This window comes from Melospiza melodia, chromosome 16 (genome assembly GCF_035770615.1).
Source record: "Melospiza melodia melodia isolate bMelMel2 chromosome 16, bMelMel2.pri, whole genome shotgun sequence".
Lineage (NCBI taxonomy): Eukaryota > Metazoa > Chordata > Aves > Passeriformes > Passerellidae > Melospiza > Melospiza melodia.
The window spans coordinates 9,735,684-9,749,964 of record NC_086209.1 but is presented as its reverse complement, the minus strand read 5'-3'; the positions used below and the strand labels follow the sequence as shown (position 1 = coordinate 9,749,964).

Here is a 14,281-nt window from a genome sequence, read left to right as displayed (position 1 = left end):
CTAAATAGCCCCTCTACATCTGAAAATTCTGTTTACTCTTGAGACAAGCAGGATTAGTCTCAGTGACAGATTAATTTGCTTTTTTGGTACAGAAAAAGTGCTCTGTGGAGCGAACACAAACACTGCAGGCTCCAGAGGAGTGCAGGAGAGCATTTCACCTCCAGGTCACTGCTCCAGGCTCCATCTGGAGGTGGGGACAGAAGAACTTTTAATGGCTGATGTTCAATGGTCTATGTGAAATGAGTTTTGTTGTTGTGCCTTCAAGCTAACACCACTGACAGTCTCAGTGCTGAGGCAAGAGCAGTGAGCAGCAAACCCTCCTGCACCCTGAGTTTCTGTTTTCATCTTATCACAGGGGTCCCATGCTGTTGTCTCCTATCACAAAAGTTCCATACCTTCTTGGTGTTTCTCATGGACAGTTCCTCAGAGCACTGACTCTTTCTCCTTCACAAAGCACCCAACTGACTGCAGCTCCCTTCTCACCCAGCCACCCCACTCTTTTACAGCATCTTCTTCTCATTGCTTACAGCTCTGGCCTGTTAAAGTCAGGCCTGTTCCTAATCTTTGATAATTGGCCCAGCTGCAACTCCTTAGGGGTGAGATTACTTTCCACACCATCTTTATTTTCTTATATTCTGTCCCCCTACAAGTTTCCTTGCCATGGAGGAAAGTCTGCTCCTGAGCTAGCTGTGATGCAGTTCTTCAGGAACAAAACAAAGGTTTCTTGACATTGAGGCTTATTAACTCATTGCATGTCACCAGAATTAAAATTGTTCCAAGTGAATGCTGAAGGCAGCATTTATAACCCAAAAGACCCAGTTAAAACTCAGATCTGATGCAGAGATGAATAGACTGCTCTCCTCTAGAAGTATCTCTTTTTCTTCCTATTTGCAGACATGTGGCTTTCTCTACAAGTAATGCATACAGTCCCAAAGCCTAGGAGCCTGCAGTTTTGGAGCATTTCCAGAAACACATTGCACCTGGAAAGGTCTGCTGTGGGCAGATGGAAATGAGCAATAAGCCATTTTTCCTTTAGGCAATCCCACAGCACCAATAACACTGCCCAGAGGCCTCATTCCCTGCCTGATCTGCATTTTGAGGTACTTTTTCTCCTGTGACATAACACACTTAATGTCTCTTAAAAGCAAAAGGCTACTTGAGATTTCCCAAGCTGAAACACCATTTTAGAGGCCAGAACTGGAGACATTTGGTTGCAGGGAGAGCACTGCTGCTCTGCAGAGCCCTGCAGCAGTGACAGCACTGCAGGCACTGGGGACAGCTGCTGACAGGGAAGGGGACACAAGGAGAGGGGATCAGGGACCCTGCCAGCCTCAGGGCTCCTAAAACCACATTGCAGACACCCCTGTGATTCTCTGATTCTGTGATCCAAGGCTGTTCTGGTCACCTCTCACAAAGAGCATCCTTCCAGGACAGCTCCAGCCACACCTCTCCCCCAGTCTGTGCATATAAGATAGGAGATGGGAAGGAAAAAAGCAGCCTTGCACTTTTCCTGCAATGAGTAGAGGAAGCAAGAAATCAACTAATGTGTTTTCCAGATCTTGCTGTGATGCTCTCTAAAAGAAAAACAGGTTCTTGCGCCAGCTACCCACCCACAACAATTTATAGCACCTGATTTGGGGGCATTAACCTGTGCACACAAAATGTGTCAGTTCTTATTATTCACTGTAAACATGTCATCAGCATGGAAATATGCTCCACAAGGCTACTGAGGCTGGTCCTGAAATTGTAAACAGCCCATTAAATGGGAGCAGTAAATACTCCAAAGTGCTGTAGATCTTGGTCAGTTAAAAAAAGCACTAGACAGACTTTAAACCACAAAAAAAATCCTTGGCTCCATCTAAATCCCCTTCTTGCAATCCAACCCCACGCTGCCCTGCAGGAAATTGAGGGGAACAAAGCCAGCAGGTAAAACCCACACAAGGACGGGAAATCCAGGAGCACTTTCACAGCTGCTGGCTGCTGGAGCAAACACCAAAGCAATGACAAACTCCTCTGAAGGAGTGCACGGGCAGGGGATGGATGCCTGTGAGCTCACAGCCTTGCTCAGATCAAAGGTTCAGCCAACAGGAGCCAGGACAGCCTGCACTGGTGGTGATGGTGAGTTTGCACACAAACACAGGCTGTGGAGGAGGCAGAAACAAGATGCGCCATCTAGCTGACAGGAATATTTTTGCTAAGACAAAAACATCTGATGGATCTGATCCTGTGTAACCTGGTCCCTAGCATGGGATCTTACCTCCCTGAGTCTTACCACCACAGAGGAAATACCTGAGCTGATTTTTGCAGGGCTGGAACTCAGCTGGTCCTCACAGCAATTTACACTCAAGGATAGAAACCACACTCTTCTTTCTTTACCAAAGACCACAAAACTTCATTTACTCCCCTGATTGTGTTAACCAATATGAAACAAAGTAATTTTTAATAAAGTGTGCCATGGCAGAGAAAAATTGATACAATCACAGAGCTGCTATAATAGGATTTAATTCTGCTTCAGATGTGCTAGTTTTAATAAAAAAGGATTGAGCAAATCTAAAATAAATTACAGTGAAAGGTCAGGCTTATTGCTTGTACAGTTATGTTAACTCTTCCACAGACATTTTTACAGACTGTATTTATGAGACCTTTTGATTTTTAGAAGAGGTATAAAATACGTCTGCAATTTTCTCATTATTTGCAGCAATGTTTCTTCTACAAGTGTCATTTCTTGGTACTTCAATATAGATTTATTTAATGGACATCTATAAAAAATTATGAGTTATTTATCAGGTGGTTTTGTTGAATTAGTGAAACTGTAATTCCCAACAGAAACTTAAAACCCAACTAGAAAAAAATTTGTTAAGGGAATGATGATTTCCATTTGTGTGCCACTGACACTCATGATTTCTTATTCATTAATCATTCCACTAGCATGTCATTTATTCAATAGAGAGCAAATAAATTACTTATTTTTATATATAGCTAAGGCCCTGATGCTGAACTACTCAGTGAACTACTCAGAACAGCCATGAATTGGAAAGAACTGTAGGCACTGAATCTTATTACAAGGCTCTTATTAATATTCCAGCAGCACCTTGAGACCCCAGCCAGCATCACAGCCCACATCCTTTAGTGCTGCATCACCCAGAGATAAATCTCCATCCTACCCCTAAAGGAAATACACATTAACAGACCCTAGCAGAGGAAACAACGGAGTCTGCAGAGAAAGGAGCTTGCTGCAGTCCCAGAGGAGACAGAACAGCATGGCAGTGTCCCAGCCCAGAGCCCAGGCTCGGCTCTCCTGCATGGCCTGACACAAATCCTGCAGCTCAGCCAGGGACCCCAGCCAGCTGCAGGGACACCATTGCATTCTTAGCCAGGTCCATCCTTACAGGAGTCCATCCTGTGTGAGCACTGAGGTTCTCTGCTGCTTCTCAGTGCTTTTACCCAGCTTGGGTGACCATGAGACCTCACACTTGGAAAAAGAACTGTCAGTCCTACATCAATATTGATATAACATCTAGACACCATGTCAATCCTACATCAATGTTGATGTAACATCTAGACACCAACAGCTCAATTCTCTACAGCCACAGCAGAGAGATCCTGCTGAACTGGACCAAAGAAAATATTGGAAAGAACAAGAAATCCAAGCCAGTCTTGGTATCTGTCTGTATGCACAGCTACAGGGAACCTGGGCACCAGCCCACCAGCAGTGAGCACAAAGTGGCCTGGACTGTGTCACCACATTTAAAAGTAAAATCCTGGGTCCACTGTGAAGTTCTGCTCAACACTCACACCAGTCAAGAGTCTCTCCAGCATCAGGAAACTGCACACAACACCTCTGACAGCAGCAGGATAATGAAGACCTGACACAGCAGCCAAGGACTTTCCCAGGGGATCTTGGGTTTTAAGAGTCACTTCGATTCCAAACCACTGATTTTTATGTCATTCTAATGAGATGGATGGCTACTAGGTGACTAGGGAACTGGAAGAGAGTGTTGTCTTCATTTTTCTATTTGGAAAATACAGCAAACCTTAGAGACACCTCCTCAAATCTGCCTCAGCAGCTTGAACATCTACCAAGCTGGAGCTTGGTAGATGTATCAGCTCATACACACTTTTCCTTCTGATTCCACTACTCTGACATGATATCTGTATCTATTTCCCGCTATATAAGCAGATAGGCCCTGCTCCATACAACCTGGAGTTCCTGCTGTTGTGATTGATACAAATCCTCTCATGTCCCACAGGAATGTGGCCTCCTTCTGACAAAACCATCTATTTTGTCTTTTATTTTAATCGGTTTCCTGCCAGCTGGGGTCTGTATCCATCTGATCAAGTGAACTATGTCCTCAATCAACCCTTTTTGATTTTTTCCTCTCTATTTTTAAAAGCAACGGCCCAAGATCATGAAAGCAGTAAAAAATATTGCATTTTCTCAACTTTTAGCTAATTCCTGATGAGAAAAACATTTCTATAGCAACTTTTAGACAAAGCCCTTTAAATTAAAAATAATTTATAAATGCAGAGAAACTGGCAACGCTGCTGATCTCAGGTTGTAGGCACCTTTGTTTAACCAAGGCACCTTTGTTTAAGCAAGAGCAGAAAACTGAGGCGCATAACCCAGGACCAGGGTCTGAGCAAGGCTGTGTTGAGCACACTCATCTGCTGAATTTGACCAATTTCATTCTCATCCTGCTGCATTAATTACTGAGGAGCCCCTCAGCTCTCCTGCACACACAGGCAGGCTGGGAGCCACACACATCACTTCACCTGGCCCACAGCAGAACAGCCAGCTCTGAGCAAGGAATGATAGATACAGCCACCCCAAACTCTGGGAACAAGGCAGGAATGGCACAGCCACTCCAAGCTCTCAGAACAAGTTAGAGGGCAATCAATGGTTTCATTCAGAAGATTGTACTGATTTGTATCAATAGGGTGTTATTAGCTCCATATTATTTTCAGTTCCCTCCACTGAGGAAGATTTTCCTTCTGCCCACCTCGGTTCTACAGTGAACTCTGCAAGGAGCCCTCTGTGCAGAGGCATCCATTCTGCCTGTGTACAACGTTCATGGATGGCACTGGGACCTGGCATCAGACAGCCAAACAATCCCTGCACCCCAGGCTTCTAAACAAACTTTCAAACTAGTGGCTGACAGCCAGCATTTTAAGAAAATCCTGCAGCACCCAAGAAATAAATAGACTTCCATTACTCTTGTACTTCTGATTCTGCCTCAGGTTCACTACAAAGTAACTTGCAGCTCAATAAATTTTGACATGTTTTCGTGTTATAAAAACAAAGACAAAAACTTATTTATTCACTTTTTACCTCATACATCCCAAATCAATAATTGCATCTATTGATCGATGACAAATTCAAAACTTTAATTTACATTGAGCACCATAACCTAATAAGATGGCAACAACTGAATTTGTTGAAATCGATTTTCGTTTCCAACAGAAAATCTTCAGACCCGTAGCATAATAAGATGCAGTACATGGAGCAGTTAATTACCAGTGAGTATCACAAAAAGCTAAAATTAAATTTCTTTTTGAATATTGAAAGAAAATGCTGAGTCTCCAAGGCTGACACTTAAGAAAAAGAAATTTCTTGTACCTCTTCCACATGTTCAGTCACGTAACATTAATCAACCCTTTGTAACATAAATAAGTAAAATTATTTCAGAGATATGTATGTATAGCAGCCATAAATTAATGCTGACACACTTAGGGGGTTTTAGTTTGGTTTTTTTTAATTACAGTGACAGAGTTTTAATAGTAAGTCCCCGAAGAAAAGTCCTGCTTTTTGTGGTGCAGACATGCCTGCCTTCAAGCAGCCATTGAATGGGCTCTAATAAAAAGCCAACACAGACCTTGCAGGCTGGCTCTGAGTGCCACAGTGCCACATTGGCTACAGCTCAGTTTAAACTTTGAGAGAGGCCTTTTAAGTTGAACGTGATGCAACTTCTGGATGGGAAAACCTCCCCAAATCACCTCTTACAGGCAACTAAGCAGCCAGCCAGGCAGTTTGTATGTTTGGAAGGGAATGGCAGCTCTGAGGAGACAGCTGGACTGCAGCCCTGTAACACAGAGAGGAAGGAATTGCACAGAGCCCCTCAGTACTGCCACAGCACAGGTCCTGCTCACAGCACGTGGAGCTTCTCCAGCTCCACACTCCCTCCTTTCAGATCCAACACCACCACCTGGGGTCTGAAGGGGTAACAGCAGGCGAGCAGTGCAGGAGGAAAGGCAGAGAGCAAAGCCAGCAGTGCCCTCCCCAGCTGTGGGGCACAGGGACAGGGGCAGTGCCTCCCGACCTGCACTCACTCAGCAGCAAGTTACGGTGGCTGTACTTTCCATTTACTAGCAATAAAAATAGATAGATTTAGCCATCAATCTCCAGTTAATTACAGATTTTCCCAGCCCAGCTCTTACCCCTGCCCAGCACAGCCAATTTTTCCAGGATTCAGCCTTTTTGCTCCCCATTTCAAATGTTGGATGGGGAACCTGCTGTGAGAGCAGGGCTTGCACAGGGATGGGACACTGTGCCAAGACACCCCATCTGTTAGTCTGGACAGCTTTCTAAGGAGCCATGAAAACATGAAAATACCCATGAGAACTGACCCAGCAGGATTTGAAATAAGCCCTAGAAGCAAAAGCTTAGTCCCAGCTAAGAGCACATCACATACCTGTGCAAATTCCTGCTCCTGACTTCACCCCTCTTCCATTCCAACACCAGTCAGGACTTAAAGCAGGTTATAACAACAACTGGCAACCTCTTGTCTTGCTATCTCCACATAGCAAAGCTATCTGGAAGAACTGTAGCTCTTGGAGTGAATCCAAACATTGTTCAGGCTGCTACTGAGGACCAGGTAAGGTGGAACCTCACATCTTTTCCCAGTTCCTCCATCCTGGTCTAGGTGCCTCACCTGAAAAAGAGTGAGGTCTATCAAAAGTTCACTGTGGAGCAGACAGAACTGCTACCAGCCAAAACCAGAGACACTGTTCCTCCAGTCTGTCCTTTTTTTTTTTAGGTTATCCTGAGGAAAAAGAACTGCGCAGTCATTTAGGGGATGCACCTCCCCAAGCACAGCATCTAGCAAGGCTACTAGTGATCAAGTGCAACAAAATTCATGGCTCCTACCACTGAGTCAGCTGGACTTAAGCTCCAATGCATTTCATTTTAGGAACACCAGAGGGATGAAAGAAAAGGGAAGCAGCAATACACTTTAATATCAAGTATCATACAGGATCAACATACATTGTGTAAAACTGTACTGAGACAACGCAGGCAAGGCTGTCACAAAAACATAGGCACTGCTAGTATAGTTTTAGATTACAAAAAAATATAATTTGAAAGCAGATGTGGAACAGCCACACACCTCCTTACATTCAGCCACCATGGCCTGAAGGGTATGGGAGGCACAAGAGCAACAAAACCAAATCAAACTATCCTGAAAGTATCCAAGTAACAGACCCCTGTGTACCAGAATGACCAGAAGACATCAGGTTCATATTAACTTTTATTTCCATGTATGTACAACTTAAGAAACAAATCCCAGATTGAAAAAGTTCAGAAGTCATCTTGAACAACACAACACTGACATACCTTTGAGGCAGCAAATATTACTCCTATTAAGGCTCTCATGAAAGGATGGATACCATGCAAATGCAATTAAAGAGTACATTACATTTCAAAATATGCAAACTAAGTTCAACTGTAAGTCTTTCAGAAAAAGAACATATCAAACATTAGAACTATGAGCCACAAACATATTTACATACATGCTTGGAGTATGTGTGAACCAGATAAAATAAAGTAAAATATAACAATTGTCAACCTCTCTTTAGTCAGATCAGAACTACAGTTGGTGATCAATCCCTTCCAGCAGCACAAGTGCCAATGTGTGCACCAACCTCAGCATTTTGCACTCACATAAACTGGTTCTGACTGCAAAACTCCACCTTTTTTCAACCTGTGCTTTGGCATTTATTTCTCCTCACTGAAAGTACTTAATCCCCCCACTGAGCAGGAGGCATGTACAGAGTGCCTGTAACACAGCAGCACCTGCAGGCACTGCACAACAAAGTTACTTCCATTGATGCCAAACTAACTTTTGCTTTTATATATCCTTCATATAGCTACAAAGCTACAAATATATATGAAGAATATATAAAAGCAAAAATCAGTTTGGCAACACCATCAGGCACTTAGATTCTGATTCATTTCTGTATACTCCTTGCTCATCATTTCAAAGAGTGATAGCTGCTTTTTTTGTTAACCCTAACCAGCATTAGCACTAAATCAAACAGCAATGCTAATCTACAAGAAAAACATTTCTTACTTAATATTTTAGTATAGTAACACCACTTGTGCAAACCAGCATCTAAAGATGGTCTAATATTACCAGCAAGAAGACAGTTCATTTCTTCTCTGTGCCATTGTAACAAATTGAAATTAAACACAATCAAGGTGGCTAGCAGCATTGGTTTTTTGGTGTCATCACTAACATAAATCAAAAATAAAAGGACTAATAAGTTGGAAGTGATGAATATGTGAAAAGGAAACCACCACAATTGCTGTGACCTCTCCCAGGATGTTATGTGCACTGCTGGGGAGGCAAAGGTGCTAGGTGACTTTCTTCAAGCCTGATGTTTACACAATCAAATTTTATTTGTCCACTGAAAAGGAACTAAATTAGCTTTCAAAATGTTTTATCTCACAGCATTTTTGGCAACTCTAAAATTGCCTAAAGGCTCAAACTTTTCAGAAGTTTTCTGTCACATTACATTCAGCACTTACTAATTTCTTGCAAACACTATTCCTTGCCTAAGAAAATAGCAGTTAGAAGTAGAAAGATTCTTTCATTTCTGTCACCTAATTTTGAGTCACAGCAGCATATAATTTAAGATACTGCTAGGCACACACTGTGTGGGTATTGGCAACTGGAAGAATGAAAAAGGGAAGAGAAAGATCCATTTTCCTTTAATCCCAACCAGCAGCTGTTAGCAATTTTCCTTAGTTATCACTGTAGGACATGATGGATGGGAAGGCTCAATCTGCTAGGAACTGGTGTACAGTGTCCAAATGCTCTCAAGGACTGTTGTTCAACAGCACATTCAGTTTAACTGGGGACTACAGACTGCAAGAGGTAACAGAGAGCTCCTGGGAGAATCTATCATTCTTCAGAGAAGCTGTCTGATCAAGGGGGAACACCTGAAAGAACCATTGCATGATCTTTTGCTATATGGTTTGTGCATCAAGTCATTGAGAAGAAAGAACATTAACTCAAGTGGTAACTCAAACCAAAAAATCTGCATAAAACAACATGTTGAGATATTACCATTTTAAGACTCCATACACTTTGCAACACAGAGAAACTGGATACACAAAAACATGCAAGTCAAACAAAGCTAATCTACAATAAACAAAACCAGAATACACTTATTTCAAGACTTAAAACATTAAAATATTCATCCAATGCTAAATAGGAGCAATAGAATAAGCTCTAGACCTAGCCATGTAATTCCATAAACATTCCAATTGGCTCTTTCAGCCTTTATTCCCCATCTCTTTTAACCTGTTTTTATCATTTCAGGCCAGAAACTTAGTAAATGGCACATGAGCCAAAATTCAGATGCAAATAAGGCATCTTCCTCTCTCTATTAATGGCAATGTCCCAGGATTTGTGGTTATATATGCATATAGCTGCACAGCCTTTTCCATAATTCCATGGGATGTCCTCCTCCCAAGGATAAAGCAGGATGTTAACTGCTCCAATAGCACATTCTGAGGAGGGATGCTTCTTCCTGAGCACACCTATCCCACCTGGGCTGCACACTCATTTAAGAGCATGCTCTGACTCCTGTGACCAATCTCCTGCCAGGAAGTTGTGCCCCATCATTATCAGATGTACCTCTCAACTCATCAGATGAAGTTCAACAGACAAATACCAAGTCTTAAAAATATAAACCCAGTGAAATAAAGAATGTGGTCCCTGGCCAAAAGCTACATTCCAAAATACAGAATCTAATCTTTTGAATTAACTTTTGAAATGCTCAACCAATCATCACAGCCATTTTGCCTCAAACCTTTAACAGACACTACAAAAAAAGCTGAAAAAACCTCATCAAACTTAGAGATACTAATCCCAGAAAACTTCAAAGACATACCAATATATTTTACATGACATAGAAGAATATGGGCAAAGCTCAAGAACTTTATGAAGTCCTATGTTTTACAAACACAGAAGAAGGTAGCCAATGCAAAGCACAAAATACAAAGAGTAAAGAGGTTTCTTTATCTAAAAACACCTCAAACCACTGAAGGAAGCAAACTGCACTAGAAGAAGTTTACAAGTTGTCTTCAAGGGAAGTACCATGTAAAGCACACTGCATTAATCTAGACCTGACATTATGAGGGCATGTCTCACTGTAGCAAGGTCTGTACTAAACACCAGATCAGAGACAGAACATTAAAGTAAAACATAGATGTCACAGCCACTGTTCTACTGATCTGGGAAAGGCAGACTCCAAAGTGAGCAGGAACTGTGAACCTGCTTAATAAAGGCCATTCTTGCAAAGTCAAAAAATCATACATCCAACACTTTCATCCCTTCATTAAAATAGAAATATTAAAAAGGAGCACTCCATAACATATCCCCATTGCTTCTGACTGACATGTTGAATAAAAGGTAAAAGAAGAACTTCAGCAGAGATAATTAGAGCCACGAAGATCTTTCAGCACAGGGCAGCAGAGCTGAGGAGCCTACCAACCAGAGAGTGAACTATTTTGTTTGCTACTTAAACAACCAGAAGATGTGAGCTCACTACTTCCTTTTATGAGGCATAGAAAAGTTTTCATCTAGAGGCCATTGTGAGAAACACCTCACCCTGTGTTTAAGCAAGTAGCCCAGCAGAAATCACTGATAAAGAAAAACAAAAAGTGTGTATTTGCTGGGTTTCCTTCTGAATATTTCAGAGAAAATGTCCTTTTAATGCAGAGAGCAAACAAGGATGTCAGTCTAATTAGATTTTGTTCTGTCATGCTCCTGATCCTGTCTAAGTACTCCTCTGAAAAAAATCTGATTGATGATGAAGGCACAATTATACAAACCTTAACATTCTGTCTAAATGCAGCTATGCAAAAAAGGGAGAGAGGATAGGGAAAACAAAGGTGAAGTATATTTCTCTTCAAATAATTAAGTCAGTTTATTTTCCAACAGCCATATAAATTTAAAATATGAAACAACAATAATACAGCTATAGAATTTAGGTTTTTTTCAAAGCAGCAGCATATAAAACATATAAAAGCTAAAACCTCAGCACAAGCTTCAAAAAACCAAGGACTGAGTGAATTTTGCGAAAGACATGAAACTCACAAAATACAGTACACAAAAATACTGGAATGCATAAGATATAAAGCTACACATTTTAGGTAAAGAAAGGCATTGTAAAGGATACAAAATCTGCAAAATTAAAGCATGGGACTTGGGGAAGAGTACCATGAATACAAAGAAGCTGGCAATTAATACACATAGATGGAGTGAAGAAAGTGGCAGTTTCATATTTAGCATATTCAGTTTTCAGGTTCACGACTTCACTTTCTTAGCATCTTTTTTTCCAGAGTTCTCAGCAGCCAAATCTGCTTTTCTCTTCTGTGACTAAAGAGAAAAAAATAAATACAAATTTTACAAGATAGTGGCATTACAAAAAAAAAACTTAAATACATAACTAATTATTCAGGGGAAAATGTACGACCCCAATGCATTCTAGATTTCAGTTCACTTTTGTAGGATACAATGGAAAGGCAAACATTAATCCCTGACATAGACACTTAATTCTCCTACCCTTTTTATATCCTTAAAATCATTACATGGTCTCAGTGGTGCAGGCACCACACATAGCCTGAATTGGATAAAAAGATCAGGACCGTGTCTCACACACAATTCTGTTCTAACGATGACAATCCTTCAAAATAAAAGAAGCACTTTCATTTCTTCTTCCAGCAACTACTATGTAGGGGAGGGAAAAATCTCAGAGAAGAAATGGAAGCAACATGTGATATACATAAGTAGGCAGAAAGTAGGCAGGGCAGCTTTCTAAAAAAAGTCTTCCTCTGCTGCTTAAACAAAAGACTTCTCAAAAAAAAAAAAAAAAGCCCTCAAATCCTATGCATTGGGAATAACTACCTAAGCAAATCCAGGAGAGATGTGAACAGACAAATATTTCAGTTTAATCTCTCACCTCATGGTTTCTACTAATGCAATCAGTGCCTACATTTATCTTTTACATTTTTTAAAAAAATATATAATTGAATTCTACCCCACTGGAAGTAAAGTAAGTGCTGCTAAACATACTGCTGTAACTTTGGCTCCTCTTTTCTTCTTTTCAGCTCTTTCTTTTTCCTCAATTTCCATATTTTCTTTTTCTATTAATGATATGAGAGTATTGCAGCGTCTCTGAAACTCCTAAGGAAAGAGAACACATCAAATTTTCAAGCAAATTATACAACTTCTCTTGCTTACATAACTATGTTCAAAATCCTTTAACTTCAAAGCACTTACATTTTCCTAAAGTATTCAATAATACTGATCATTAGCTTGGTTACTATTATCTGTCTTTCCCTCAGTGCAACCTTTAGAAACAGAAAAGGATTTACTGTCCTCCTGACAAGGAGTTTTCAGGATTCTGTCTTCCAAACTGACATTCCAAAGACTGATGTGATCTTTCATCTTGGTTAATGAAGCAAATTACAGCCTACCATCACAGTATGCCAGATTTTAGGAAAGAGGTCTTCAAATATATCTTTAAAGCAGAGAAAAAAAGGAAGCAAAGCTATCTTAAGCAACACTTTTCTGTGGCACACAGACTAGGGAGGTTTTTTTTTGTGAAGAGACACAGTAGAGCTGCAAATTGGCCAAAAATCTATTCAGTCTTAAACTGTAAACTCACTGTTGTATTTTTATTCAAACAGGATCCTAAATGCTCTAAATGCTTTTAGCATCAAGACTTGCAAGCCATCAGGACTAAATGCCATCAGCTTGTTTACACGTTAAGAAGTATTTCCAATACAACTCAAAATATCTGCATTGCAGTTACTAACGGCTGGCTAGCTTAATACAACTCACTTGACTTGGACAGTTTCTTGTACCCCATTTAAAAGATCCCTTACAAAACACCTAATAGTGCCTACTTTTATTATAATTATTCAGTATGTTCTATGTATTATTGAGAACATGATTCCATGGGTTTTTCTTTCCAACTCAAAGCAGGAAGCTCTCTTCTGAGGGAAAAAAAAATCCCAAAAAATATGTCTCATCTCTGCCAAACTCAGTGAAGACATTTTGAGAACATAGGCTATCCTAGAATTGACTAGAAGCACATATCTTAACCTACAATGGGTCCATTTGCAATGAAGGGAACAGGTGACCTTTTTGCCCACAAAGTAGTCTCTATTTTCTCAGCATCTGTAAGCTGGATATTGCTTCAGCCATCATAGTCCACCATGGATAAGGCAGCCTTGGTGCTTTCCTGATCTGAACCTTCCCAAACAGGCAGGCATGGGACTCATCTTTGAGACATTCAAACCCTCCAGCTTAACCAGTTTTTAAGTTCTACAGTTTCCACAGATTCCTCTCCAAAGGATGCTCCACCACCTTGGGCAAAAGCCATGCAGTTCAGAATGGACACAAAGAATCCTACCACCACTTGAATTCTTTTTATCAGACACACACACATAAAAATCCTCAGGACATTTTTCTTTACAAGTCCCCTCCAGAAATGTTCCAGTGTCATGCTTGTAGCTTCACCAACAGAGTAGTGGAATAAGTCACTTTTATCACATCCCTGTAGCAATAACCCCACACCCTCAAGTAAAGGTTAAATAATGAATTAGGGCGCCATGCTTGTGCCCTGTTATGTGACAGTCCTTCTGGAGCTAAAATAATCTCACTTCAATCATTAAACTCCCTCAAATTCTACCCAAACAACAAGGTTTAGATAAAAAAGCAACAACTCAGAGCAAACTTGAGTTCAAGCCATCCCAATATACACTGCAACCCCAAACAGAACAACAGAGTGCCTCTGTCCCAAAAATCAAATAAATAGAGATGAAAAAAGACCAAAACAGAACAATGACTGTCAACATGCCACAAGTATTTTACATCATTTAAATTTGTGAATATTGCACTCAGACTTAGGAGCTGAGGTAAAGAGTGATGACAAGCTGCTTCACCATCATAATCTGGATTTTTTCTAGCATATGAGAAATGGGATTGTG

At 40.7% G+C, this 14,281-nt stretch overlaps 1 protein-coding gene across 1 annotated transcript in view; it reads right to left on the bottom strand.

Moving 5' to 3' along the window:
* Positions 1 to 7,505: 7,505 nt before the first annotated feature.
* SMARCA1 (SWI/SNF related, matrix associated, actin dependent regulator of chromatin, subfamily a, member 1) overlaps positions 7,506 to 14,281 on the bottom strand; it is a 33,027-nt gene continuing 26,251 nt past the window's right edge. Inside the window, exons 23-24 of the mRNA XM_063170576.1 lie at positions 12,360 to 12,470; positions 7,506 to 11,663 (exon numbers count right to left, since the gene is read on the bottom strand). Of these exons, the coding sequence (XP_063026646.1) occupies positions 11,592 to 11,663; positions 12,360 to 12,470 (183 nt within the window). The 3' untranslated portion in view covers positions 7,506 to 11,591. The remainder of the gene's footprint in view (positions 11,664 to 12,359; positions 12,471 to 14,281) is intronic.